At 34.8% G+C, this 26,718-nt stretch overlaps 1 protein-coding gene across 1 annotated transcript in view; it reads right to left on the minus strand.

The window, feature by feature from the left end:
• Window positions 1-326: 326 nt before the first annotated feature.
• LOC133331326 (myosin heavy chain, non-muscle) overlaps window positions 327-26,718 on the minus strand; it is a 71,503-nt gene continuing 45,111 nt past the window's right edge. The window contains exons 4-10 of the mRNA XM_061539725.1: window positions 10,173-10,265; window positions 7,093-9,832; window positions 6,716-7,020; window positions 5,687-6,217; window positions 4,318-5,613; window positions 4,079-4,242; window positions 327-488 (exon numbers count right to left, since the gene is read on the minus strand). Of these exons, the coding sequence (XP_061395709.1) occupies window positions 356-488; window positions 4,079-4,242; window positions 4,318-5,613; window positions 5,687-6,217; window positions 6,716-7,020; window positions 7,093-9,832; window positions 10,173-10,265 (5,262 nt within the window). The 3' untranslated portion in view covers window positions 327-355. The remainder of the gene's footprint in view (window positions 489-4,078; window positions 4,243-4,317; window positions 5,614-5,686; window positions 6,218-6,715; window positions 7,021-7,092; window positions 9,833-10,172; window positions 10,266-26,718) is intronic.

Here is a 26,718-nt window from a genome sequence, read left to right on the forward strand (position 1 = left end):
GGGGTAAGGAGGCAGGGGGAGAATTCTAGTAAGAAACAAATTGGGTTTTTTTTATTACTTTCTTACTTCGTTTAACATTTTCTCGTTTTGTTTTTTTTTTTCATTATTTTCTGTTTTTTTTATACAAAGAAATTAGTTTAAGCTTGGTTTTTAATTGGATTGTGTTTTTATCTTAACTGTGTGTATGTGTTTTTCTTTTGTTTTTTTTGGGAATAGGGACAGTATGAATATCAATAAAAAATAAGTAAATTTTATAAAAAAAATTAACAGAAATTAATAAACTTTAAAAAAATAATCATAATTTTTTTCAGGTTTAGCTTTGTTGGTTTCCTTTCTTGCTTGCTTGCTTTTTAATTTAATTGCCCGAATCATCACCATCCAAAGATTCATCCTGTACTGAGCTATCATCTCCACCGCCGCCACCACCACGTTTGGAGGATGGTGTACCGGTGAGACGACTCGAACTTATACCCATGCCGCCGGTGCGCCTGTAAATTGAAGAAAAATAGAATATGAGAGAAAATTGGAAATATGTATTTAAATAAAAAAATAGATACAAATAAAAACAGAAACAAAAAACATAACCTTTAAATTTCATGCAATTTTTTGAACTGCTGCTCACAATCTAATGAAGTACATACATATTTTATATATTTACTAGACTAAAATTGGTTAATTGAGTTTTAAAAATGCCTTGTAAGGGTATTTATATTTCATTTCGGGACTTAAGTTCCAAAGGACAACAATTCAAATAATCAAAAGGAATGCGTTGACCTATGCCATATTGCAAGACCAAAAACTTCGCAATAGGATGTAAACCTCAAGAGAGGACTATATTGAAAGTGTATTCAGCTCTTATACATCAAAGAGCAGAAGGAAAAAATGTGAATTTTCGATACATTTAGAAAAGTAATTTTCTAGCCTCTTAGACCTCAAAATAAACAAATTTAGTTGAGCATTTATCGTGTGACACGTGAAGGATATTCCAAGAAATGTGAAACTACCGTCGGAATACATTTTTAAAGGCGAATTGTACTTATTGAGAATATACACCGCAGGTTTAGTGCATCATTTACAGAAAATCGGACAAAAATATATATTGGAGCTATATCTACATCTGATCCGATTTTAACGAAACTTAAAACACATCACTGTAGACTCAATTTAATATGCTATGCTCAATTTCGTGAAAATCAAACGAAATATAAGCCCCTTATAGCACCACTTACATAAAATCAGACCATAACATATATGGGAGCTATATCTAAATCTGAATGGATTTTCACGAAACTTAACACATGTCATTCTACACACAATTTGGTCTCCATCTGCAAAATTTGGTCTCAATCTAACATATGTTGGGAGTTTGGTGCACCATTTCCACAAAATCGGAGGAAAATATTTGTGGGAGATATATCTAAATCTAAACAGATTTTTTCCAATTTCAATAGGGTTCGTCCTTGGCCCAATATAAGTGGGCTGTGTCAAATTTCATTTCATTCGGATCATAAATGCGACCTGTACATTGTTTACAATTTAATATGAAGAGACGGACAGAGATGCATAATCGATGCAGAAAGTGATTCTATGCATATTCTCAAAAGTAGGTTAGGTTAAGGATGTACAGTAACAACCGTCCACTCGGAGACATTGTGATCATCCTTTATACCTGAAAAGAGAACGGGAAGAGAAGAGAGAGAGAGAGCAGAAGATAGTAGGAGAGGAGAGCCTAGAGATGGTTATTTTAGCCATGTCAGATTTTTAACAAAGCCTAGGATCTGGTTGGGGCAAGGTAGATATACAAGATCACCGCATCGGCGAATTTCTACAACAAACATCGGTTGTTGTATTTTGATATGTCAAAAATATTTTGCCAAAACAAAGAGATTGAAAAAAATTTTTTACATAAATTCTTGTAGAAAATGTTAATAAAGGTATTGCCAAACAAGCTCTCCGAAATTCGCAGATTTTCATTTATAATTTTGTTTTTTTAATTTTTTGGATCAACATTACAACAACATTTTTGACATTTATTTGCACCAACAGCTGGGCCGATCCGGCTACCTTATTAAATATACCTTGGGTTGGGGTCTATTTTAGAGAAGGCCAGATTATCAATTTCATATCTATCAAACTGTTTACGTCTTCTGCCAATCAGCTATGGACATCTACAGAGTATGTGTTCAATTGTTTCTAGCTCTTCTTCGTCCTCACATACACGACCGTAATCCTCTCCGCTGGAGTCTCATTTCGAAGTGAGAGATCTAATGCTGCAGTAACGTGTTATGATCCCCACAATGATTTTGATCTCTCTCTCTCTCTCTCTCTCTCTTATTATGTGACACTAGCAAAGAAGTACCGCCTGACTATCGACATATATAGTCACCGGTCCCATATTATCGGCAGTAAGTGTTTTTACTATATCGGCCGCTTTCGTGATTGCAAGGATTTCTGCTTGAAAAACGCTACAAAGATTGTTAAGTTTAATATGAGTTGTAGGTTTCTAATTCCCTGCAGTAAACGCCTGCGCCATTTTGACCCGTCTGAGTATTTTTCCTCAAGAAATCACAACCTGGCGTCATGTTGAGGATACTGGCGTGACCATAGTTCAGCGATTTCCAGGAGTCCGTTTCTCGGAGCTTCAGGGCACATCTGGCCGCCTGGAATTTAATAAGAATGTCCAGTGGTTGGAGATTCAAGATCGCATTCAAGGCTGCCTGTGGTTTACTTCTTAGCGCCCCGATAGTCCGGATCGAAGCCGATCGCTGTACTGAATTAAATTTTGTAAGTAGCATATTTTTTTGACCCCCTGCCACCATACAAGCATATGCAAGAATGGGGAGAATGACCGTCACATACAGCCAGTGTATGATCTCTGGTCTTAGTCCCCAGCTCTTTCTTATGGAGTTCTTCCAAGAGCAGAGTGCGATCAGTGCTTTCAAAAGTAACCATGGATCTAACTCGTTTCCTTATGCACAAGGACACAATACCCTGCATCACAGTGTGGTGAAGGGTATAAAAAAAACATCACTTGGGACAATCACCTTCACACAACAATAACTTACACCAACCTTTACAAAATTGTTGAATAGATATTTTTAATATATAAGTTGTATCTCCTTTGGGAGACTACCCTGTTTAATTTGATGATTATAACAAGCTAATATAAAAAAATATAAGAATAAAAATTGACAAAATTAAAAAAAAATCAAACAAATCAAAATTCGAATATCAAACAACGTGCAACGGGAGAAGAAATGAAAAACGTTTGGGAAGTAGTTTTGGAGGGAAAAACAAACAAAATCAAACATAATTTAAAATTACTTTGAAACATATTTTTAGGATTCTGTATAACGTGCAAAAAGTGTTCTTCTATGTGGATATGTTTTGTATTTTGATTTTCTATGTGGAATCGTGTATCTTTTTTGGGGGTGGTGAAACATTCCAGAAACTAAATTGTTTGGGGGGTAGGTAAGAGGAATTGATTTACGAATCTATTGCACAATTTCTGTATGCAATACAAATAAACGATAATTAGCAACTTACACAAAATAGTAATGGAACGAACATAAGGATCTTGAAGACAAAAATAAAGGCGACATGGAAACATAAATTGGAAAATAGACAAAATACATTTTTCGAAGGTGGGTAGGTGGTAGTAAATAGACGCGACTCCACAAAAAGGGAAAATTATTAACGACGACGAGGTTGATGACGAGAAAACATTTGACACATTTTCTGCTCTGTTCTATTCTATTATTGTATACCCTCACAATTCATAATAAGAGTTGGATCCTTTTTAGGTGAATAGGCTTTAGCCTTTTCAGTTTCAGCCACTTGTATAGATCTAATATAAAAATATAATTTGTGTATATATGAGAGAAATAAAAACTTATTTTCATTATAAGTGCACACTAGCGAACATAAATGACAAGCAATGAAATGGTATTTGAATAAGACCCGTCGAATTATTACAAAGACAATGCCCTTTTATAATCCAATTCCTGTCATTTATGTTTGCCAGAGTGCACCACATATTCAGTTGTAACCAAAAGAAAAGTGAATGAATCACACCTACCTTAATTTGGTTTTCAGTGAATTAATTTCACGATTCATGGCTTCTTGACTTTCAATCATATCCTCGCATTCACGTTGATATTTGCGTTTTTGTGTCTTCTCCTTTTGCAATTCCTCTTCGGTTTCATCCAAATTACGTTTCAACAATTTCATGCGACTGTTAAGCTGTAAAAACAAACACCAAGAGAACACAATATTAATAAAGGTTTCCTACCCCTTTTACTCAATTTGTTTTCCTACTTTATCGATTTGCTCTTTGTATTGATCGGCATGTCTTCTCTCATCCTCAATGTTCAGGCCCAATTCCTTGATCTTCTTCTCCATTTTACGATTTGCCTTCTGTTGCAGCAATCGCTCTTTACCCTCATTGTCCAGCTGTTCTTCGAGGTTGGCAATCTTGGCTTCCAGTGTGGCAATGGTGGCTTTGATCTTTGTTCTTTGAACTGTTTCGATTTCGGCCAGTTTGGCTTTCAGTTCCTTGTTCTGGCGTTCCAACAGGGCTCGGGCATTCTCGTTCTTTTGTGAATTGGACTTTTCCGTGGCCAATTCTGTGGACAGCTGTTCGTTCTGCAGCTGTGCTTTACGGCTACGATCTAATAATACTTCGGAATTGGATTGTTCTTCCTCGAGTTCTTCTTCGAGGGAGGCAATGCGGGCTTCCAAGCGACGCTTCTCGTCGATCATTAGTGTACCCTTGCTGGCGTTGGCGGCCATTTCTTCGGCCAGCTCGTCACGTTCGGTTTCGGCGGCGCGACGTGCTCTCTCCGAGCTAGCCAGATCTTCGGTCAGCTGCATTACCTCAGCTTCCAGGGCCTTGACCTTACGTTCGGCTTCTTTACTGGCCGCCTGTAATTCTTCCTTGGCTGCTTTGGCTTCTTCGGCTTCACGCAAAGCATCCTTGACTTGCACCTGTAATTTCTTGGCATGTTTGAGGGCATCTTCTTTCACCTTGTTGTGCATTTCCATGGTGGTTTCCATTTCCTTGAGATCTCCTTCCAACTTCTTCTTCGCGGCTACGGCGGCGGTGCGCTGTTTACGTTCCTCATCCAGTTCGGCTTCCAAATCACGCAACTGTTTGACAAGGCCACGACGTTTCTCTTCGGCCTGTTCCTCCTTGGCTTGAAGGTCACGTTCGAATTGAGAGCGTAGAGCCTGCATGTTCACCTCGAGACGGAGTTTGGCATCTTCGGTCAATTGCAGGTCATCTTCGAGTTCCTCATTTTGTGCTTTCAATTCGGCCAATTGCGACTCCAAGGCACGTTTAGCCTTCTCCAGCTCGTGGACATTCTTGTCGGCGGTGCCCTGAGTATTTACCAAATCGTCGAGTTCATTTTGCAGGGCTTTGCGTTTATTTTCCATGTCATCGATTTTGTCGTAGGCCTCATCCAATTCACGACTGAGCGACAACACCTTGGTTTCTTTTTCGCGGGCTTCACGTTCGGCAGTATCACGTTCTTGGGCATATTGTTCGGAGATGGCTTTCTCCTCGGCTAGGATCTTATCAAAGTTCTTTTGTTTCTTTTCCAACTCGAGCACCTAGAGCACGTCGAAGAATAAACATTACAATACTAGTATAGGTTGGAAGTTGAAAAGTTCGGCATCCACTTACCTTTGTGCGTTGTGCTTCCAATTCAATGGTGGCATCCTCCAACTCAGATTGAATCTTCTTTTTACTCTTGTCCAAACGATCATTTTGAGCTGTCAGCTCCTTGACCTGTCTTTCCAAATCTTCAATGCTCTTGTTCAGCCGTTTCTTACCCTCTTCCAATTCCTTGACTGCATCGGCATCCTCTTCGGCCTTCTTCTTAATCTCTTGCATGGTCACCGACAATTCGGCCAGCTTACGTTCATAGTTCTTTTTCGTTTCTTCATCTTCTTCGAGCTGTTCCTGCAGCGCCTCCTTCTCCGATTCTAGCTGGCGTAGTTTCGACGACAGGGAAAGTTTCTGGCGGGTTTCTTCTTCGAGCAGTTGTTGGGTTTCGGCAAGTTGCGATTCCATATTACCGGCCGACTTAACAGCGGCAGATGCTTTCAATTCGGCCTGTTCCAATTGATTTGTTATGTACTCGGATTCCTGTTGCAGTTTTGTGCATTTCTCTTGCAATTCCGAACGAGCACGTTCCACTTCGGCCAATTTCACCTGCAAAAATAAATGATGATCTTTAATTTCAATTTCGATTTCAATTTCAATACAAATGTCTGATGACAGGGCTCCGCCACCACCTCCACGAGACCACATTATACTGCAGCAGGCAGTACGCGGCTTGTATCAGTCAACAACAATAGCAACAATGCCGACAGCGGGCCAAGCCACCATTCAAGCCATTTGTTGCGGGCACCAAGAATGAATGACTACTGCAGTGTTGAGGTGGTGGGGAAAAAACCACAAAACCTCCTTTAAATGGTTGACAACTACATGGTCACGAACACACAGACACACATGTGGTGACTCGGTCGATGGGTCTGTCGTTCATTCTCACCATTTTACTATTGAAGGAGATCTTGTGGTTTTTAAGTTCTAAAAAAATATCGTTACCCACTCTTCCTCCCAAAGGGTTCTAAGGGCGGGGAGTGGCAGGCATGTCAATCACTGTCATGTTCTTTTCCAACAACAACAGCGACAACAACAAAGTCTTACCTGTAATTCAGCTATTTGAGATTCAGCTTGTTTACGACGACGATCGTTTTCTTGGCGGGAGCTATTAACACTGCGCAATTCTGTGGCCAAATCGGCATTTTCAGCTTCCAATGTGGATTTGGCTTTTTCCAGCACCGCCTTGGCCTTACGCAGATTTTCCAATTGCTCATTGATGCCATTCAATTCTTGGACATGTTTGTGCCTCATCTCAGCAATGGAGGCCTCATGATTGACGGTCTCTTCTTCCAGGGATTTCTTGAGGGAAGCCAATTCCTGTTCACGTTTCGAACGCAATTCTTGTTGTGCTTCAAAAAAAAAAAAAAAAAAAAAAACACGAAATTATTATTTATATTCAGATCAACCTTATGTTAACTTACCCGCTGTGGTATCCAATGAATCCAAAAGCTCATTCTTCAATGCCTCCAATTCTTCACCCAAATCACGACGTATCTTCTCAGCCTTGGCACGGGCAGCCTTCTCAGCCTCCAAATCTTCCTGCAACTCGGCCAACTGTGATTCAATTTCACGTTGAGCCTTTTGGGCTGCGGCCTTTGCTGCTGATTCTTCATCGATACGCATCAGTGTCTGCGTCAATTCTTCCTCACGTTTGCCCAACTGAACTTGCAATTCTTCCACCTGGATTCTTCGTTCGTTCAGCTGTTCCTTCAAATCGGCCATCTCTGTCTCGATCTTACGCTTGGAACGGTCTGTCTCTTGTCGTTGCTGTTGATCCTTGTGCAGGCGTTCTTCCAATTCGGCAATGGTCGCCTCGTGTTTCGTCTTCAATTTTGCCAAATGTTTGGCCTTCTCCTCCTCCTCGGCCAAGGTCTGCGACAAATCGTTTGCTCGCTCTTCCAATATTTTCTTTTCTTTCAACAACTTTTGATTCTGATCTTCGGTAAGGGCCAATTCTTCTTCGTACTTCTTAATTTTGCCATCAAGTTGCACCTTTTCCAATTGGAGTTTTTGTCGGGCCGCTTCCTCCTCTTCCAATTGTTCCTCGAGATCTTGTATGTTGAGTTCAAGCTTCTTCTTTTCTACACCCAAGGCCAAAACACGTTCCTCTTCTTCTTCGATACGTGTTTCGAGTTCCTGCATCATGTCTTCGAGTTCCTGTTTGCGAGCCATCAGCCTGGAACGCGACTCCTCCGCTTCAGCGCAAAGTTCGATCTCGGCTTGCAGCTGTTCGGCCAATGAGGTCTTCTCCTCCAACGCTTGTTGGTATTTGCGCTCATACTCTTGGGTACTCTTGGCGAGTGTCTCCAATTTCTCACGCACCTGCTTGAGCTCATCTTCCTTTTGTACCAGCTTCTCCTCCTGCTTGGTGACCTCCAGCAATGGTTTCACCTTGGTGTACAGGCGCCACCATTGCCAGTTGCGCAACTTCAAATAGGCCGCACAATTGCGCTGGATAATGCGAATGGCATTCAGCTGTTGCAGACGTTTCTGATAGTTGCGCCGGGCCAGGAAGCCGCGGCAGAATGCCTGGAAGTTAACAATCAGATCTGTGATCTTGTAGTCACGCTCTTCCTCGAGATGAGCCAAAACACCAGCGCGGAAGAAGATCTTCGACTGACCGACACGGTAGAGATTCGAGTCGAGTTCCAGAGCCTGGATCATTTTCTCGCACGCCTTCTTGCCGTCCATGAACCCCTTGGGAATGACATTGGGTGTGAGCAATTCGTAGCGTTGACGGAACTCTTGGAATGGAATACGATTGGGGAAGCCCTGGCGACAAATACGAATACCTTCGAGCACACCATTGCAACGCAATTGATCTAAGACCAGAGGAGCATCGATTTTGCCGGCACGTTTCTCGTGATTGGGGATGATGCAGCGCACGAAGTTCGGATTGGTGTTGCGCAAAGTGTCCATCAGCTTGGCCAGCTGTTCCTTGTACAGATGCGACACGGTACGGAACATACCCTTGCGGGTACGGGCACCGAACTGGGTGTCGGTGAGGGCCTGGTGGGCCATGCCCACAATCTCGGCATCCTTCCAGATGTTCACCACGAAGGGATCTTGCGAGTTCTGCAACAGCGAGACAATGTTCTCATTCAAGGGATCCATATTCTTCATCAACCATTTGGCAGCGGAGTAGTCAACCTTGCCGGCATAATGGACAATGGCAAAGTCGGCCACACCACGGAAATCAGTCTTCATGAATTTCGGATGCATTGAATGTGCTGACACTAATTTCTCAACGAAGGTCTTATCTGTCGCCTTGGGGAACCAGCATTCTTCATCCAAGAGAGCCATAATACCACCGGGCTTATCGATCAGATCGATGGTGGGCTGCAGATCCAAACCGAAGTCGATGAATTTCCATTCGATGCCTTCGCGCTGATATTCCTCCTGTTCGAGTATGAACATGGTGTGATTGAAGAGCTGTTGCAGCTTTTCGTTGGTGTAATTGATGCACAACTGTTCGAAGGAGTTCAACTCGAAGATTTCGAAACCGGCCATATCGAGAATGCCAATGAAGGAGGCACCCTGACGTTTGGTACGATCCAGCGAGCGATTGATACGATTCACCAACCATTTGAACATGCGTTCATAGCAGGCCTTGGAAATGGCTTCAACAGCGAATTCCACCTGTTCCTTTGTCTGGGCCTTGGTGACAAAATCACGACCGACTTTAATGCGTGGCGTTAAGAACGCCCGCGTCATATCGGTAACACTCAACCCCAACAGGTGGGCAATTTTCTGAGCTACCGTATTATCGGGCAACGTAGCCTGATCGTTATTACGTTCCTGACGGAATTTCATACAGCCAAACAATAGCACCGCACTCACAATACGGAATATCGAATTGAAATCTTCCGCTGTCATGCCCATAATGTTCATCGATTTAACGGTCGCTTGATATTCGGCGAAATCATCGACACCGGGCACCGGCAAACTGCCATTGGAGAGGAATGGATATGTTTTGATGTCATCTAAGATGAATTTTTCACGTTGTTCGGGCGATGCGCCGGCAAGTAATTGATAGAAAATATGGAATGTTCGCTCGTCTTTGGCTTGACGAATGGCACGAGATTTTTCAAGTAGATATGTTTCGATATTGGCACCTGATATATAGCCCGATGCATCGAAATTGATGCGAATGAATTTACCCTGCGAGTGAGAGATTGTGGAGGATGGGGGAAATGGGAAAAAAGAAAGAAATGTTAGAATGGAATTTAATAAAAAAAAAAAAAAATAAAAATAGAGGGACTTCTTTAGAGTTAAGGGACCTCTTTAGAGTTATGTACGAAGAGCTAAGTCCAAAACAAGACAATGAAAATATTCATAATGAAAAATTATATTTTATTCAAAGAGAATGTGGAACCAAATTCATTCAACTGCCCTCTTAAGGGTAATCTAATATTTATTCATGAATATTTTCACGGTCAGACTTTGGAGTAAGATTTAGAATACAATTTACCGATAAAATATATTCTCACAATATACTTACAAAACGTGATGAATTGTCGTTTTTCACAGTCTTGGCATTACCAAAGGCTTCCAGAATTGGATTGGCTTGTAAAAGTTGTTGCTCCAACTCGCCCTATAAATTATTGGAAATATGAAAATTAATAAAAAAAGAAATTAAAATATATTAATTTTACAAATTATTGGAATTGAAATCGAAAGGTAAATAATATATGGATCGACATACTATAAAATGTATTTATAAGAAATACAACTACAAGAATAAATAAAACAGCAGATTTCTTCGAAGAAAAAGCAGAGCTACTACGAAAAACAAAAAATAATCAATGATTTTAAAACTAGAGCAAGAACAAATGTTATTTAGCGGGATGCATTACACTACAACAACAGACACAATGCTAGTAAAAATTTATTATCATATTGTAATAGATTACATACATATATAGAAAATAGTAGTCTTCTTATTATATACACATATTTACAATATTAATTTACAAATGACTACAAAATAAAGTCAAAGAAGAGAAAAACGTATTTTTTTAATATTTTCAACAATAATTCAGTTCAGGGTTAGTTTAACAAAAATATATATGTGTTCGTTGATATACCTTGGAAAATATATAATGACTTCCGGCATTTTCTGTTAATTTTGCATTTTCTATTTCTTGACAATTATTTGTTAAGCAGTCGCCGCTGCCACTACCACCATGGACATTGCATTGAATTTTGACATTTTTCTTAACATTAACTTGTAAATTCTGAAAGCATTTAAAATAGGTTTTTGGTTTTTAGGTAGCAGAAGTAGTAGTTATTTGGAGCGGCAAATTTTTAGATACAATTGGTGTTAGTAGCAGAGAAGGAGAGAGAGAGAGAGATCATACAAAGAAAAGGAGAAGATTATTTTAATCGCCATGATCAATGTCCAGGTGATTGAAGTAATTGAAATTTTGAAAAATATGTTGAGACCTGTAACAATAATCAATTCTATTGCTATGGGATTTAAGTAATCGGAATTTTTAGGGTTCATAGTTTGCTTATATTGGAGCCTATACCAATATAAATTACAGAAAATACATTTGGAAAATGAGGCTTCAAAAGGGATAGCTGATAGTTCCAAAGAGAAATATTTTATAAACTCTTATGAAGGCCTTTACAAGGTCATATAAAGAAAAAAGAAAAGTTCTGACATTGACATAACCGAAATGACTTGCATTGATTCTGAACATCTTCTGATAGTCTTCCATAGACAGGAGTTATTTTAGAAGTCCTCATAAGAATTTTGGAAGGCAAATTTTGAAGACAGAAAATCCTATCGAAGATGATTTCTACAGGTCTGCTATAAATAGATTATTTTATTTATAGGCGACTTTTCGAGTCTTTCCGATTTCCATAACTTCAGTATACAGATGACTAATTTTTCTAGGGAGAGAACAGCTGTTAGAGTTGCTTCTGAAGACAGAAGAATTCTTGGAGTCTTCAAGAGGCTATGCCTCTGGAAGAGGCTTTCAAAAGTCTGATATAGATGAAATGAATTTAAAAATAGTTTCTCAAGACAGAGGACATTTAAAGGGGCCTTTGGGAGATAGAAAATCCTCAATTCTCAAGAGACAGAAGATATTTTAAAATCAACATGAATAGAAACTATAACCTTTAAAAGCGGTCTACTGACAGAACAATTTTATGTACTTCTAGAAAGAATTTTCTCCTAGAGGCAGACAACTTATTAGAGTTCCTCTAATTGTGAGATCTTTTCGATATTGTCTGTAGACAAAACCCTTTTTAGAGGTTCTCTAGAAAGGGAAGATCTCTTAGATGTCGTAATCTATATACGAGTAAATGTGAGATCTTTTCGATATGGCCTGTAGACACACAAACCTGTCAAGAGGATCTCTAGAAAGGGAAGATCTTTTTGATGCCTTATATAGATCGAAGAAATTCCAGAGGTATTCTGAAGACAACACAAAACGTTAAAGGACATCTTTAGACGATCTTCAATAGAAATGTTAAGATTTATTTCAGGTACTTTGTCGCAAGTAGACCTTTAAATCTTCTTAATTTAGAAGACTTTCTATTAATATTTTATATAAAGAAGTATTTGCAATATAAAAAAGTTTTTCTGAACACTACAAAAAAAGAAAGCCAAGCAAAAATCATTCAAGCTCAGGCAATAAATTCTAAGCCAAAACAAAATGACAAATGGAAGCAGAATATGAGCAAGAAAAAAGAAGAAGAGAAGCTAACAAAAATATAACTGTAAAGAAATAAATTGAACAAAATAAGCTATTTGGCGGGCGGTTTGCCGGTTTAATGGTTGCTAAGGTAGATTTAAAGACGGTAGGGTAAGTCTTACAATAATTGAGCTCAATACTTTACCGCAAGTGTTCCTGCAGTACTACTACTCTAGATTTGGTTTTATTTATTTTTTGTTGGTTTTTATATACGAAATTAAACAAATGTTGAAAAAAGCGAACAAATGTTAAAAGAGCGAAGTAGGAGAAGAAGTGGAAACAAATGTGGTAAAGAAGATGATGACACAGAAATGTAGCATTACGACCAAGGAGGAGGGTATGTATGGGGTTGTTAAAATGCGATGAATCGATCGATCAGTGATCATTTACAATGGAGTAACAATAATAACAGCAGCAGTAGTTGTAGTGGCGGCAGCAGAAAAGAACACACATTTTTTTTTTTAAAGCGTCCAATTATGAATAGCAGCCCGTCGCCATCATGGAGACATTAAAAGGTTGAATAGCGGTCGGTGATGGAGGTGGTTTTGGTTGTTCGATTACGAAATTGATGTTACGTTTTATTTCGTTTACAGCAAAGTAAAAAAAAAACAAATAATACAAATTTGTAGGTTGTTGGTTTTTTGGAGATACCACCAAAGTTATTGGTTGGTGATGGCAGCAGCAGCAAATGGTGTTCAAATTCGATTGGATGTTACACAACAATGGCAGTACAAAATAATGGGAGCATTGATGATTTGATTTAATTTCGATTTAGCATTACAACGACGACGATGACAATAATACAAATATATGTCGTTGACAATCATGTAGAAGAAGAGGAAGAGTGCATGGTAATATGATATGATGATCAGTTCAAATCATAATGAGATGATGATGATGGTGATCGTGGTGGACGTGGACGTTGATGGATGATGTTTGGATGAATGATGATGACGAATTGTTGGTTGGTAGGTTGCAAAGATTAATGGCGTCAAATACAAATGTTTTTGTTTTTTTCGATTACACACCAAGACATGATATTAAGATTAGATTAGCGATTATTTTAGACACAAATATTTATAGCGATAGATGAGGGGAATGAGAAAAAAAGTAGAGGTGAAAGAAATGGAAAATAGAAAAAAGAGCATGATACAAAAAAACCGGGTTAGATTTATTTTTTATTTTTCAGTTCAGTTCACCAAAACATAAACATATATAAAAAAATAAAACATATTAATGGGGTTTTTGGGGTGGGTGCTGCTCGATTATTTTTTTGGATTTTTTGGTTGGAAAATAAATTAATAATAACACTCAAATAACAAACAAACCAGAGTAATTAAAGAAATACATCTTTTTTTTTGGATTTGTATATACAATAACAAATAAAGAAAAATAAATACATTTTTTATATAAATAACAAAAAAAATATATTTAAAATAATAATAAAAAAACACACACAAAAATATATACTCAAATTTTTCAGGGTTATAAGTGATTCAATTGCAGGAGAAACAACAGATAGTTTTATATTAGTCAGTTTACCAAAAGATTTTGGGTAGGGTGCAACATTCCGAAAAGCCCTTGGCGATTATTAAAAACCCATAAGAATAAATTCGACATAGGTCAAATTTTTTGAGTTATACGTGATGAATTTCTTATGATGCCGACGTTCGGAAGATATGACAGAAATTTATTTATGCCTGTCAATGGAGAACTTCTATATACAGAAGACAGGCGAACTTCTAACGTTTTCTTTAGATACAGATTCTTCAAATGGTTTTTTTTAGAAAAGGAATTCTATAGGCAGAATACTTTCATGAGGGCCTCAAGATGCAGGAGACCTTTTACGAAAAGAAATTCTTCTATAAAACTTTGAAAGAGCTCTATTAACAGAAGAAAAATTCTAGGGAGAGAATAGCTAGTTGAGGTCAAGTTTTTGATGTCATGAAAGAAAGAAATCGGAAAATGTCATGAGAGAAATCTATGCCAATGTATGTCAATGGAGAATTTCGATATACAGGAGACATGTGAACTCCTATATGTACATGGTCATCAATAGGTCTTCTAGAGAAGTAAGTCATACAAATGTATTCTATGGGAAGAATTTGGTACATTTTACAGTTTTTCTTTGACAAAGGCGAAAATACAAGCCACCTAGCACAGGTACGCCGGTCGTCGAAAATGTCGATAAAATCGGAGAAATTATCGAAGTTGACCATCATGTTAGAAGTCAAAACGTCGCCCAGGAGCTAAAAATCGACTATAAAACTGTTTTAAATTATTTACATAAAGCTGGATTCAAAAAGAAGATCGATGTTTGGGTGCCACACCAATTAACAGTAAAAATAGGATATATCGAATTTCCATCTGCGAAGCCTTGGCCAAACGGAATGAGATAGATCCATTTCTTAAACGGATGGTGACAGAAATGGATCACATTCGATAACCCTGTGCGAAAACGATCGTTGTCAAAAAGCGGCGAAGCACCTCAAACTCTGGCAAAACCAGGTCTAACGGCCAGGAAGGTTCTGCTATGCATTTGGTGGGACTGGAAGGGGATTATTTATTATGAATTGCTTTCATATGACCAAACGCTAAATTCGCATATCTACTGTCAACAACTGGACCGTTTGAAGATAGCAATTGACCAGAGAAGGCCAGAATTGACCAACAGGAGAGGTGTCGTTATCCACCAGGACAAAGCTAGGCCTACAGTGACTCGCTAGAAACTTCGGAAGTTTGGTTGGGAAGTTTTAATGCATCCGCCCTTCAGTCCGGACTTGGCACTAAGCGATTATCATTTTTTTCTTGCATTACAAAAGTTATTTAATGATAACAAATTGGTACCTAGGGAAGATTGTAAAATCGACTACTCCAGTATTTCTTTTTTTTTTTTTTTGCAAATAGAGAGCATGACTTCTATGAGAGTGGCATTGTGAAGTTACCTTTAAAATGGCAACAAATCATACAATAAAACGGTGCAAATCGGACATTCCGAAGCATGTTAAATAAAGTCCTATAGTTCATATAAAAATAATGGATTTCTTTTTCCCCAACCTATTACATAAGTCTTCAAATGGTCTTCAGAATGCAAAATTCAAAGTAAGTGATTTTTATCGACAAAAGATCTTTTGGATTTCTCCTACAGGCAGAAAACTTTCTAAATAGCTTAAATAGACGAAAGACCTTTTTAAGATTCCTTGCAGACAGAAGGTCTTGTAAAAGCCGATTTTCTATTCTCTAAAGACCTTCGAAAGAAGTCTGCTAACAGAATAAATCTGTAAGAAACCAAAACCATTTAAGATCTTCTAATAGCAGAACCTTATTTAGAAGAGGCCAAATATCTTGAAGAAGTCTTTCATAGAGAGATTAATTTTTATACGTCTTCTAGGGACAGAAATTATTTGACAGATACAAAACTAAGCGCTTTTTGACCAGAATCGAGAACTTTTGGTCTTTCCAGAAGAAGAACCTGTAAAGACCTTCCATAGGCAGAAAATACACTATAGACCTTCAAAAGTGGTCTGTCTACTGACGGTAAGGTCTTCATAAGGCAGAAACATTTTTTAGAGGATCTTAGAGCCTTTAAGAGGCCAAACAACATGAAGAGATCCTTCCACAGGCAGAATTTCTCTTATATATGTTTTCTAAATTATAACCGTTTATAGGTACTACGATTTCTTTGGCCCAGACTCAAGTTATTTTATTTGTCCTCCAGTGACAGAAAACTTTTATGAACGGAAAATTCACAATAGAACTTCGAAAGAAGTCTGACATATTTTTTAATTACTTTTAAACAGAATTTTTGTATTTTTTATTTTTAATATATTTGTTTAAATAAAAATATATTTTTAATAATTAATTAATTTATAATTAGTTTAAAAATTTAATTTTTTCTGCAAACCCTGCAATTGAATCACTTTAACTCACGAATAAAAAAAATCGAAATAACCAACAGAAAAAAAACGTATAAAAAATATTGAACAACAAACATAAGTAAAATAAAATATTTATAAGAAATAAAAAAAAATTTAAATAATTAAGAAAAATTATAGAAAACAAAAAACCAGGAAAATACTTACAATAATTAAAGCCGGATGTGGTCCCTTTTGGTGATTTAATTATGTGGAAATTATTAAAAGAGTTGAAGAAGACATTTTCGTTTCCAATAGAGGTGATTGAATTGGTGATGATGGGTTGGTTGATTGGTTGGTTGTTTTCAGATTTGTTGTTGAAATAAAAAGGAACCCAAAAAACACAAAACAATAATTTGTTGTTGTTGTTGATGGGTGGAGTTGCGTGTGTGGTGTGTTTGGGAGGCAAAAAGAAAATAAAAAAAACACATTTATTCCAGGTAAGGTCGATTGATGTAATGTGCCAACAAAAAGTGGGTTTGGAATGATGCAGTAGTGGTGGTGGTGGTTGGATCAATAAACGTGTTTATCCCCAACATCATCAGCAGCAGCAACAAGAACAGCAGGATCAAATGTACAAAAGAATATATATTTCATATTTACACATTTATTAGATAATATTTATGTATATGTGTGGGAATTGTTTTTGGAATATAGCGCAACAGTAACAACAACCAGATTGTTTTTTGGTAAACAAACAAAATTAGGAGTGGGATGTGTTTGGGTGTTTGTGTTTTATAATTTGTGTTTCAGGGTTTTTTTTTGCAGAAGTTTACATGAAAATAAAATAATAAAAAATATTTGAAAAATTAATTTTTATTTTAAATGGTGACTTAAAATTAAGAATAATATTGTATGTTTTTTATAATATACAAATAATTTGAGTTTTATTTTTAAATACATTTACAGGAAATAACAATTATACAATTATATTGTAAACCCCTACACCAATATATTTTAAAATTAAAACATTAAATTTATTCAATTCAATAATAGATTGGATTTCAATTTCAAAAACGTTTGGATTTATTTAAAAACATATTTCCATGGTTGTACAAGAAATGGAATTAAGAAAAATAGCCCCTGAAAATATTTTTCAAAGTTCTGGGGGTCGTAAATACTAAAAAAATATTTCCAATATCCAATATAAAAAAATATATTTTTTTGAGGTTAAAAAATGCATGATTTTTTAGTATTGATTTTTTAAGAATAAATTTTAAGGCGCTGAATCCTGAAAGGCGTCGATTTTTAAAAAGATGTTTTTTTATAAAGACGTAATTTTTTAAGGTTCTGAGGACGTATTTTTTAAGAATATTTGACGACTAAAAGGAGTGAATTTTTAAATATTCTTGTGAGGAGCTGAAAGGCGTAAATTTTGAAATATTCTTGTGAGGAGCTGAAAGACCAGGTGAGAAGTTTGGATTTTTAAAGAATATTTTTTTCTGATTTCTTAAAGGCTTTGGTATCCAAAGAATTTTTTTTTTGAAATCATGGAAGGTTTGGAGTTTTAAACAATAGTTTTACTGAGATCCTTAAAGGCTTTGGTTTTTAAAGAATTTTTTTCGAGGTATTAAGAATATTAAGAATATTTGACGTCTAAAAGGAGTGAATTTTTAAATATTCTTGTGAGGAGCTGAAAGGCGTGATTTTTTAAATATTCTTGTGAGGACCTGAAAGACCAGGTGAGAGGTTTGGATTTTTAAAGAATATTTTTTCTAATGTCTTAATAGCTTTGGTATCCAAAGAAAAAAAATTTTTTGAAATCGTGGAAGGTTTGAAGTTTTAAACAATAGTTTTTCTGGGGTCCTTAAAGGCTTTGGTTTTTAAAGATTTTGTTTTCGAGGTATTAAAAGATTTTTTTGGTTTTAAAGATTTTTTTTTTAATCCTTGAAGGCTTTGGTTTTTAATGAATATTTTTCTGAGGTCCTTAAAAGCTTTGGGTTTTAAAGAAAAAATTGTTCGTGCAAGGCATGGATTTTTAAAGAATATTTATTTTTATTTATTTTCCTGAAAGGAGTGAGAGTTTTTAAAGAATAATTTCTTCGGTGTCCTGAAAGGTCCGGGGTTTTATGAAATGAAAGTCGTGGGTTTTCAAAGAATATTTTTATCGAGGCCCTAAAAAAATATTCTTTTGTAAAGAATATTTTTTTGCGACATCCTGAAAGGTGTGAATTTTTTAAGGAATATTTTTTTTTGAGCCTGAAAGACGTAGATTTGTTAAGAATATTTTTTCGATTTTTAAAGAATCCATGCCTGAAAGGCATGGATTTTCAAAGAATATTTTTTTCGCGGGTACTTTTTTTTAATATTTTTCAATATATTGATGTTTCTTGATTTTTTAAATATTTTTTCAGGGTTCAGATTTTTATGGAAATTTTTAAAATAATATTTTTTTAGGAGGAATTAAAAATTTTCATAATGTTTTTAATTTTTTCAAGATTAAAATTTTGTGCATATTTTTAAAAATGCTTTTGTTATTATTTTAATTACTTTGTCAAGGTTTTGATATTCATGGGTAATTTTTAAAAATATTTTACAATATTTTGATGTTTTTGATTTTTTTAAATATTTTTAATGAAAATTTTTCAAAATACACTTTTAAGGAACTGATTTTCATGAACACTTTTAAAATAGTCTTAAATTTTTATAGACCTGGTGTTAGTGGAATTCTTTTAACTATGTTTCCGATGCTCATGGATATTTATCAAAAAAAAAAAATATTTTTTTCCAGATTACTGATGCATTTTTGAAAGTACATTATTAATATAGGCTTTGCTCTCTTAAAGAATATTTTTCAGTGCCTATCCAATCTATAGGTGTGAATTTTTTAAAGCATGTTTTTCAAGGCCTATCCACGTACCACGGGCGTGAACTTTTTATAAAATATTTTCCAGGGTCTATCAAAACTCTTGATAATTTTTTTTTAAAAAAATATTTGTTAGTCCCTATACAATCTTTAGACTTAGATTTTTCTAAAAAAAAATGTTTTTCAGTTTGTATCCAACAAGCTATAAATATCAGAATCTTTAAGAATATTTCTGGGAAATGTTGAATATTATAACCTTGGATTTTACAAAGCAAATATTTTATATATCAAATTATATTCGTAAATAAGAAACATTTGGAGGAATGTTTAGCAACTTCTCATCCTTCCATTGTTACCAATTACTTTATATTATCACTTAATTCAATTATATATTTAGTAAATACAATTGGTGTAGAGGTATACCGATTAATTTAATGGGTGCTTGAGTTCCGATTTTTTTTTTGCTTTTTATATGTATGTATATGTGGTATTTATAAAAAATGACATAAACAAAGAAAATCTCTTTTAAAAATAGCAAAATTATTTAATGTGTTTTCTAATGAAATTAACAACGAACAAAAATTAATGTTTTTGTTTATTTTTGCTGTTCTGTTCTGTTGATAAGATTAGTTAATTTTCTCGAGAAGGTTCATTTGCTTTAATTTTTTGTTTTGTTTTGTTTAAGGAAATTTATCAGTTGTCTTATCGATCGATTGATTTGCCACCTCCTACTGATGACACATATAATAACTAATTAATTGTACCGCGCTCTTTTTCGTCTTTTTCTTCTTCGACCTCACCCACATTTGTATATTTTTTATTGGGACGCCGTTCAATAAAAAAAAAACTTAGTGTTAATGGTTCGATGAATCATTTGTTTTAGTGATAACTGGGGTTTTGAGGCCGACGACAATCATCATACGTTCGATTGAATTATTTACCGTTTCGTCTTTTTTGCAAGTTTGTAATGTTTATTTTTTGATTATTGGTTCAAAAAAATTCCCGTCACACGTACCTGATTTATTTCAATTGTCATTTGGGGTTCTCCCAAATAAATAAATGCAAGGAGGAGTGAAAATAAATGTCAATAGAGGATTTTTTATTGTATTATAAATTTATGGCAAAAAGGCGATTTTTCTGCATCGTAAACAATTTTGCAAAATCAACAATTGTTGTCAAAAGGTAATTGATTATGAATACATTACAACGTATGCGACGATTTGCAGGGAATATTAAATGAGGATAATGTGTAATTTTTTTTCCAGTGGAGCCATAGTTTTTTTTTAATATATTTTAGGAGAGACTAAACTGGCCTCATTTACATATGTTTTCAGATAAGTTTGAAGTTCTGATATAAAACAATCTTAAATTGTTTAAGAATCTATAAGAGTGGCATACATTCATTTGGAAATAAAGTGTCAACATCTCAACATTTTTAAAGAATATTTTTTTCAGAGGTCTATAAAGGCTTTGGATTTTAAAGAAAAAATTTGAGGTCTTGAAAGACGTGGATTTATAAAGAATTTATTTTTCGAGTCCCAGAAGGGCTTGGATATTAAAAAATAATTTGTTCGATGTTTTGAAAGGCGTGGATTTTCCAAGAATATTTTTTCGAGGCCCTGAAAGGCGTAATTTTTTAGGATATTTTTTTTGAGGCCCTGAAAGGCGTGGGTTTTTGAAAGACAATTTTTTCGATGCCCTGAAAGGCATGGTTTTATATTGTAAAAATCGCGGGTTGTAGCTATGTTGGTCCTTGAAAAAAAAAAATAATAATAAAAAACTCAAAAATATTTGTAAATAATTACCCTACAAATTATTTCAAAAAATGCCCAATCATGCTTATTATATTTTTTTTAGATATATACTGAAAATTTTTTTATTTAAAAAAAAATACATATTTCAAAGTATACTTTTCGGAGAAAAAAATAGCGGATTTTTATACTACCCTATCATATCCGAATTCTAGCATTTTAAAGCATATTTTTGGGAACCTATCTCAGCAATAAGCGTAGATTTTTAAATAATAATGTTGAAAGCTATGAGACAGGAATTTTTAAAGCATATTTTTAGGAGTCTGTCACAGTTATAAACGTGGGTTTTGATGCATATTTTTGGGAGCGTTGATTTTTTCACGACTCCACAATCAATTTTTAAGGTCTCTTGGATTGTGACCTTTTTATTTCCATGAATATTTCCAGCCCTGAAAGGCGTGGGTTTTTCAAAGATAATTTTTTCGATGCCCGGGAAAGCATGGTTTTTTATTGTAATAATCGCGGGTTGTAGCTATGTTGGTCCTTGAAAAAAAAATAATAAAAAACTCAGAAATATTTCTAAAAAAAATAGCTGTCAAAAATATTTCAAAAAATGCCCAATCATGCTTATTATATTTTTTTAGAAAATAATATACTGAAGATTTTTTTTATTTACAAAAAAAAATTATATTTCAAAGTATACTTTTCGGAGAAAAAAATGGCGGATTTTTATACTACCCTCTCATATCCGAATTCTAGGATTTAAAAGCATATTTTTTGGAACGTATCTCATCAATAAAAGTAGATTTTTAAATAATAATTTGGAGCTATAAGACAGGAATTTTTAAAGCATATTTTTAGGAGTCTGTCACAATTTTGGGAGCATTGATTTTTTTCACGACTCCACAATCAATTTTTTAAGGTATATTTTTGAGGTCTCTTGGATTGTGTCCTTTTTAAGTATATTTTTGAGAATCTCTAACAGCGTGGATTTTCAACCTTCCAGAGTCCAACACAGCTATAGGAAACTGGATTTTCCAAGTTTGCAGAGCGTGTTTTTACAGTATATATTTGTGGTCCTATCCAAGTATACTTTTCGGAAAAATAATAATTGATTTTAACTTAGCCTATCACATCTGAATTCTCGGATTTTTAAAGCATATTTTTGGAGGCGATCTGAGCCATAAGGGTAGATTTTTACATAATAAGTTTGGGACCTATAAGACATTTTTAAAGCATATTTTTGGGAGTCCTGTCGCAGTGGTTTTTCGATGTATATTTTTTGGCGATTTCACAATAAATGTTTAAAGTATATTTTTGAAGATCTCTTATATTTGAATGTGGAGGAAATTGGATTTGAAATATTAATTTAAAGTGGGGGTTTAAAAATGTTTTTGAGAGAGGTCTGTCTTGATGTTTATCTTTGCGCTGATTTTTAAATCTATTTTTTATAGACTATCACGGATACAAACGCGGATTTTAAAGCATACTTTAGGGGGCCTAAATTAAATAAAGGTTTTCCTATTCAAGCGCAACTGTGGATTTTTTTTTTTTTTGATGTCTCTTAGATTGGATTCTAGAGTGGATTTTTTAAAGTATATTTTAAGGAGTATATCACAGCCAAAGGAAGCTGGGTTTTCCAAGTTTCCAGAGCGCGTTTTCTTTAAAGAATATGTTTGTGGTCATATCCAAGCTGCAATCGTGCTCTTTAAAAAATAGTTTTAGCCACCCACAAGGGTGGCTATGATGGTCCTTGAAAAAAAGAAAAAAAAAATCAAAAATAATTCTAAATAATAATTTTGGGAGCTATAACATAGGAATTTTTAAAGCATATTTTTAGGAGTCTTTCGCAGTTATAAGCCTAGTTCTTAATTTTTGCGAGCGTGTATATTTTCACGATTCCACAACGATTTTTTTTTAAGTATATTTTTGGAGGTCTCTTAAATTTTGTTTTTAAAAAAAATATTTTTGAGAGCCTATCCTTGCAGCTAAAAAAAATATTTAAAAAAATATCCCTTAAAAATATTTTAAAAACGCAATCATACTAATTTTTATTAAGAAAATATTAAAATGTTCAAAATTTTTTCTATTTCATTTTCGAGGAAATACTTATAAATTTCCAATAATTAATGGTTTAAGGAAGTGATAATGGATTTATAATTTCTTCCAACGTCCTCAGGAAAAAACAACTACCAAAATCCCGGAAATCATTTCTTATGCACTTGAAAGTAATCCAAACCCTAAAGAAAAATTTCTATTCCCCTCTGCTCCCAAAATCGGACAAAAAATGCATTCAATTTTTTTTTTGAAAAGGGATCGCCGTCGCATCCCCTCCTCTGTAAATAGATTAAATTATTATTTTCAATTAGTCAGCAGCGACTGGTGATTGTGGTGTGGTGATGGTGGCGTTGTCGGCCTGATGCCTCAAGTGATCACATAATAAATGTAATGACTGGCTGGCGGTCGGCTGGCTGCCTGGGCTTAACACACTGCCACCATAAAGAAGAAGAACAGAGATCATCACCCCAATCATCCATCTAATCGGTAAAATCATCAACACAGCCATTTGAGAGATACAAATCCCCAAATGGATGGGTGTTCTTCTGGGGATTGTGCGTATGTGTGTGTATATGTGCATTTTCAAATAGTTTATTGAATTGAAAATTAAACATATTGAACCTCTTAGGTTAGAGGTATGGAGGGAGGGAGGGTGATGAAAAAGAGTTTGTTTATGTGAATAAATCTCATAACCCCAAAAATACTGTTGGGCGCCACACCAAAAAAAAAAAAATTAATTTCAAAAAAATTAAATTTGTCTCTTTTTTATGGACTTGACTTCTGACAGATGGGTGGTTTGTGTTTGTTTTGAAATTAATAAAAGTAAATATTATTTAAGATTTTTAAAATATATATTTTTTCTAACTGCCTCAGGGGATTTTTTTCTTTGTTTTTTTTTTTTTTTTTTATACGGGCGTTTAATTTGTTTCTCAAAATATTATTGCCATATATGGTGGTTGTTTTGAGACATTTGTTTTTGCTTTTTGTTTCTCTTTTTGAAATGACAAACCAAATGAAGATGACACCTTTTTGGTTGGTTGGATTGGTTTCAATTTGAAGACGATGATTCATGTTGGAAAAATTTCTTCAAGTTGTGTGCATGTTTTTTATTTTTTAATTTTATTATTTCTGCTGCTGGTGTTTTTTTTATTGTATTTTTGTTCTGTTTTCTATCCCTCAGTCTGGTTTGGTTGTCTGTTTCTTCTTTCTGTCTGCTTCTTCTTTTTGGGCTGGAATTTCTTGTGCAAACAAATGAGCAAATAAATAAATAAAACTCTTTTTCTGTTTTTCGTTTTTATTACTGCTGATTCTATGAAGTATTTGCAATATTGTTCAGTACACACACTCCTCCGCCCATTTCCTTTTTTACTCTCAGCTGTCTTCATTTCTTGGTGAACTGCCAAGATAAGAAGTCACTCTTTGCTGCTGCTGTTGTTGTTTAGCAGAACAAAGCTAAATTTTTATAACCAAGCTAAATTTATATAACCAAGCCTTTTTTCAAATGCACAATTTTCCACAATAGATTTGAATACGGAGGAATTTTGATTTGAAATATTTATTTAAGGGGACCCCCCCCATTCTCGGGGTCAAAATTTTTGTTGACTTAATTCCAATCTACACTAATTAAAGAATGTCCCTACAAAATTTCAAGTGAAAATCTCAAGAACTTTTGAAGATATAGCCGATTTATTGTGTCAGCATCAAGTGACGGCTGAAGGGCTTCTCAAACTTTAAACGCGTTTTTCTCTAAACATTTTTTTGCGAATGGCGGGCACGATAACTCAAAAACTAATAATCCTATCGATTTCAAATTTTTACACGTTTCTCTGTGAGTGTATAGCTATCGTATGAACTAGGATAAAGCCAATCGGTGAAGATCTTCCTTATTTTTTAACTTGGTTTTTGGTAAAAAATCGGCGATTTTCCAAAAATATTTTTTCAAAGGTCCACCATTTTGTTAATTTTAGAGCGAAGTCAATAATCCTAGTTCATACGAGAGCCAGACATGTACTCTTTCTAACACCGTTGGAATTTCCGGATTCCGATGTTCCATTGAGGAGTTATCATGCCCGCCATCAAAAATAAGGACTTTTCTTTGATCACAAAAAACAACAACAAAACAACAACAAAATTTTTTTGTAAATTATTTTTCTTCTCTTTTAAATCTTCAATTATATATGTGCAAAGTTACAAACCTTAACAAGCATTGGTATTGATTTACCAGCCCATTGAAAATCTTGAAAAATTAAAATCGAGAATGGTTGGGGTTCCCTTAAGGGTCTGCCCAATCTATAAGCGTAGATTTTTCTAAAGAAAATTTGGAATGCCCTAATATTGGCATTAGTCCTATTTGATATAGTTCTATTTCAAGTTCCCAATCGATTTTAGGCATTTTGAATGCTCGCCACCTGGTGAAGGAGATAACAAATTCGACGTGGCTAAAATAACTAATTTAAACAAATATTTGACAGTCTACCCAAGTTGGGGATTTTTTATTAAAAATATTTTCCATATTTCCGGGACCTGGATACTATAAGTATCGATTTTGCAATGTAGCTTTTTTTGGGGGCCTGAATTTGAGGTTATATCGGTCCATGTTATGCTTTTTAATGATCTCCATTATGGTATTGATTAATAGATATTCTCACCTTCCAAAAGCGAAATAGAAACCGTGAAACATAATTAATAATAACCATAAATGAGAGAACAACAATTCCAAAACATTTCATAAAAACGGCTAAAAATATTTAGGCCTGACAAAAATTGGAAAAAAAAATAGAAAAAATTTAAACTAAACATTGCCATAATCGATTATTAAATTGAGGAGAACAATTATTAAAAGCTTGCAACTTTATTAGCAATTTTTGTGGCTAATTGAGGTAAACAAACAAAAAAGTAGCAACGAAAACAACAACAACAACAAATAAACACAAAACTAGGACCTTGTCAAATAAGGAAACTTGTTGATCGACCAGTACGGTCGCGATTGGTCCACAACTTGTGGTTAGTGGGTCACAACATGGTGGAACTAAACTCAGCCAGCCAACCAAATAGATATGGGAAAACTAAAAATGATTTGTTCACAACAAACGAGCAACAATGTTTTATTTATTTATTCATTGTCAAGTTTTGTCAAAAAAAATGATTTTTTTGGTTAATAATTTTTGTGCAAAAATAACCATCGAATTTGGTAAAAAAAAAAACTTCTTTGGTGGTTAGAAGCAGTTGTTGGGGTGTCTGTGTGTGTGGCACAACATATTCACATTTTTAGCTGTCAAATTGTTCAATTTATTGGCATTTGACGTGAACGCACGCATGCGTCGTCTTATGGCATTTTAAGATTTTTGTTGTTGCTGTTATTTGTGTGCTGTAAAATAAGTTAGCAATGAACTTGTTTTGTAATTTCTGTTTTTTTTATTTTTGTTTTAATTTTCAATTTTTCAAAACGTGTGAACTTGAATGGTCAATTGAACACAAACATACATCTTAGAATTTCTTAGAACAGAATTGTGAGCGCAAATTGAAAAAAAATCATTGCAAAAAACTGACCAAATATGTTACAGCCAACCAGCTAGCCATTTATTCTCCTTCTCTGTTCGAGTAATTAAACGCTTAATTGAGAAGAAGAAGAAAAAATTAACAACATGAACACCATGTTGTTGTTTTTTCAATCAGCACTCTTCATCAATTTATGAATGTTGACGTGCCTGATGAAATGAAAATAACATCGTTAACAATTTAATTATTTTTTTTGTGCTTTTGTTTGCGTTTCGTCAAGATGTTTTCAAATAATCGAAGGTGAAAATTCATT

The sequence above is a fragment of the Musca vetustissima genome, unplaced genomic scaffold (genome assembly GCF_032173495.1).
Source record: "Musca vetustissima isolate MV318-11 ecotype Yass unplaced genomic scaffold, APGP_CSIRO_Mvet_v1 utg72488, whole genome shotgun sequence".
NCBI lineage: Eukaryota > Metazoa > Arthropoda > Insecta > Diptera > Muscidae > Musca > Musca vetustissima.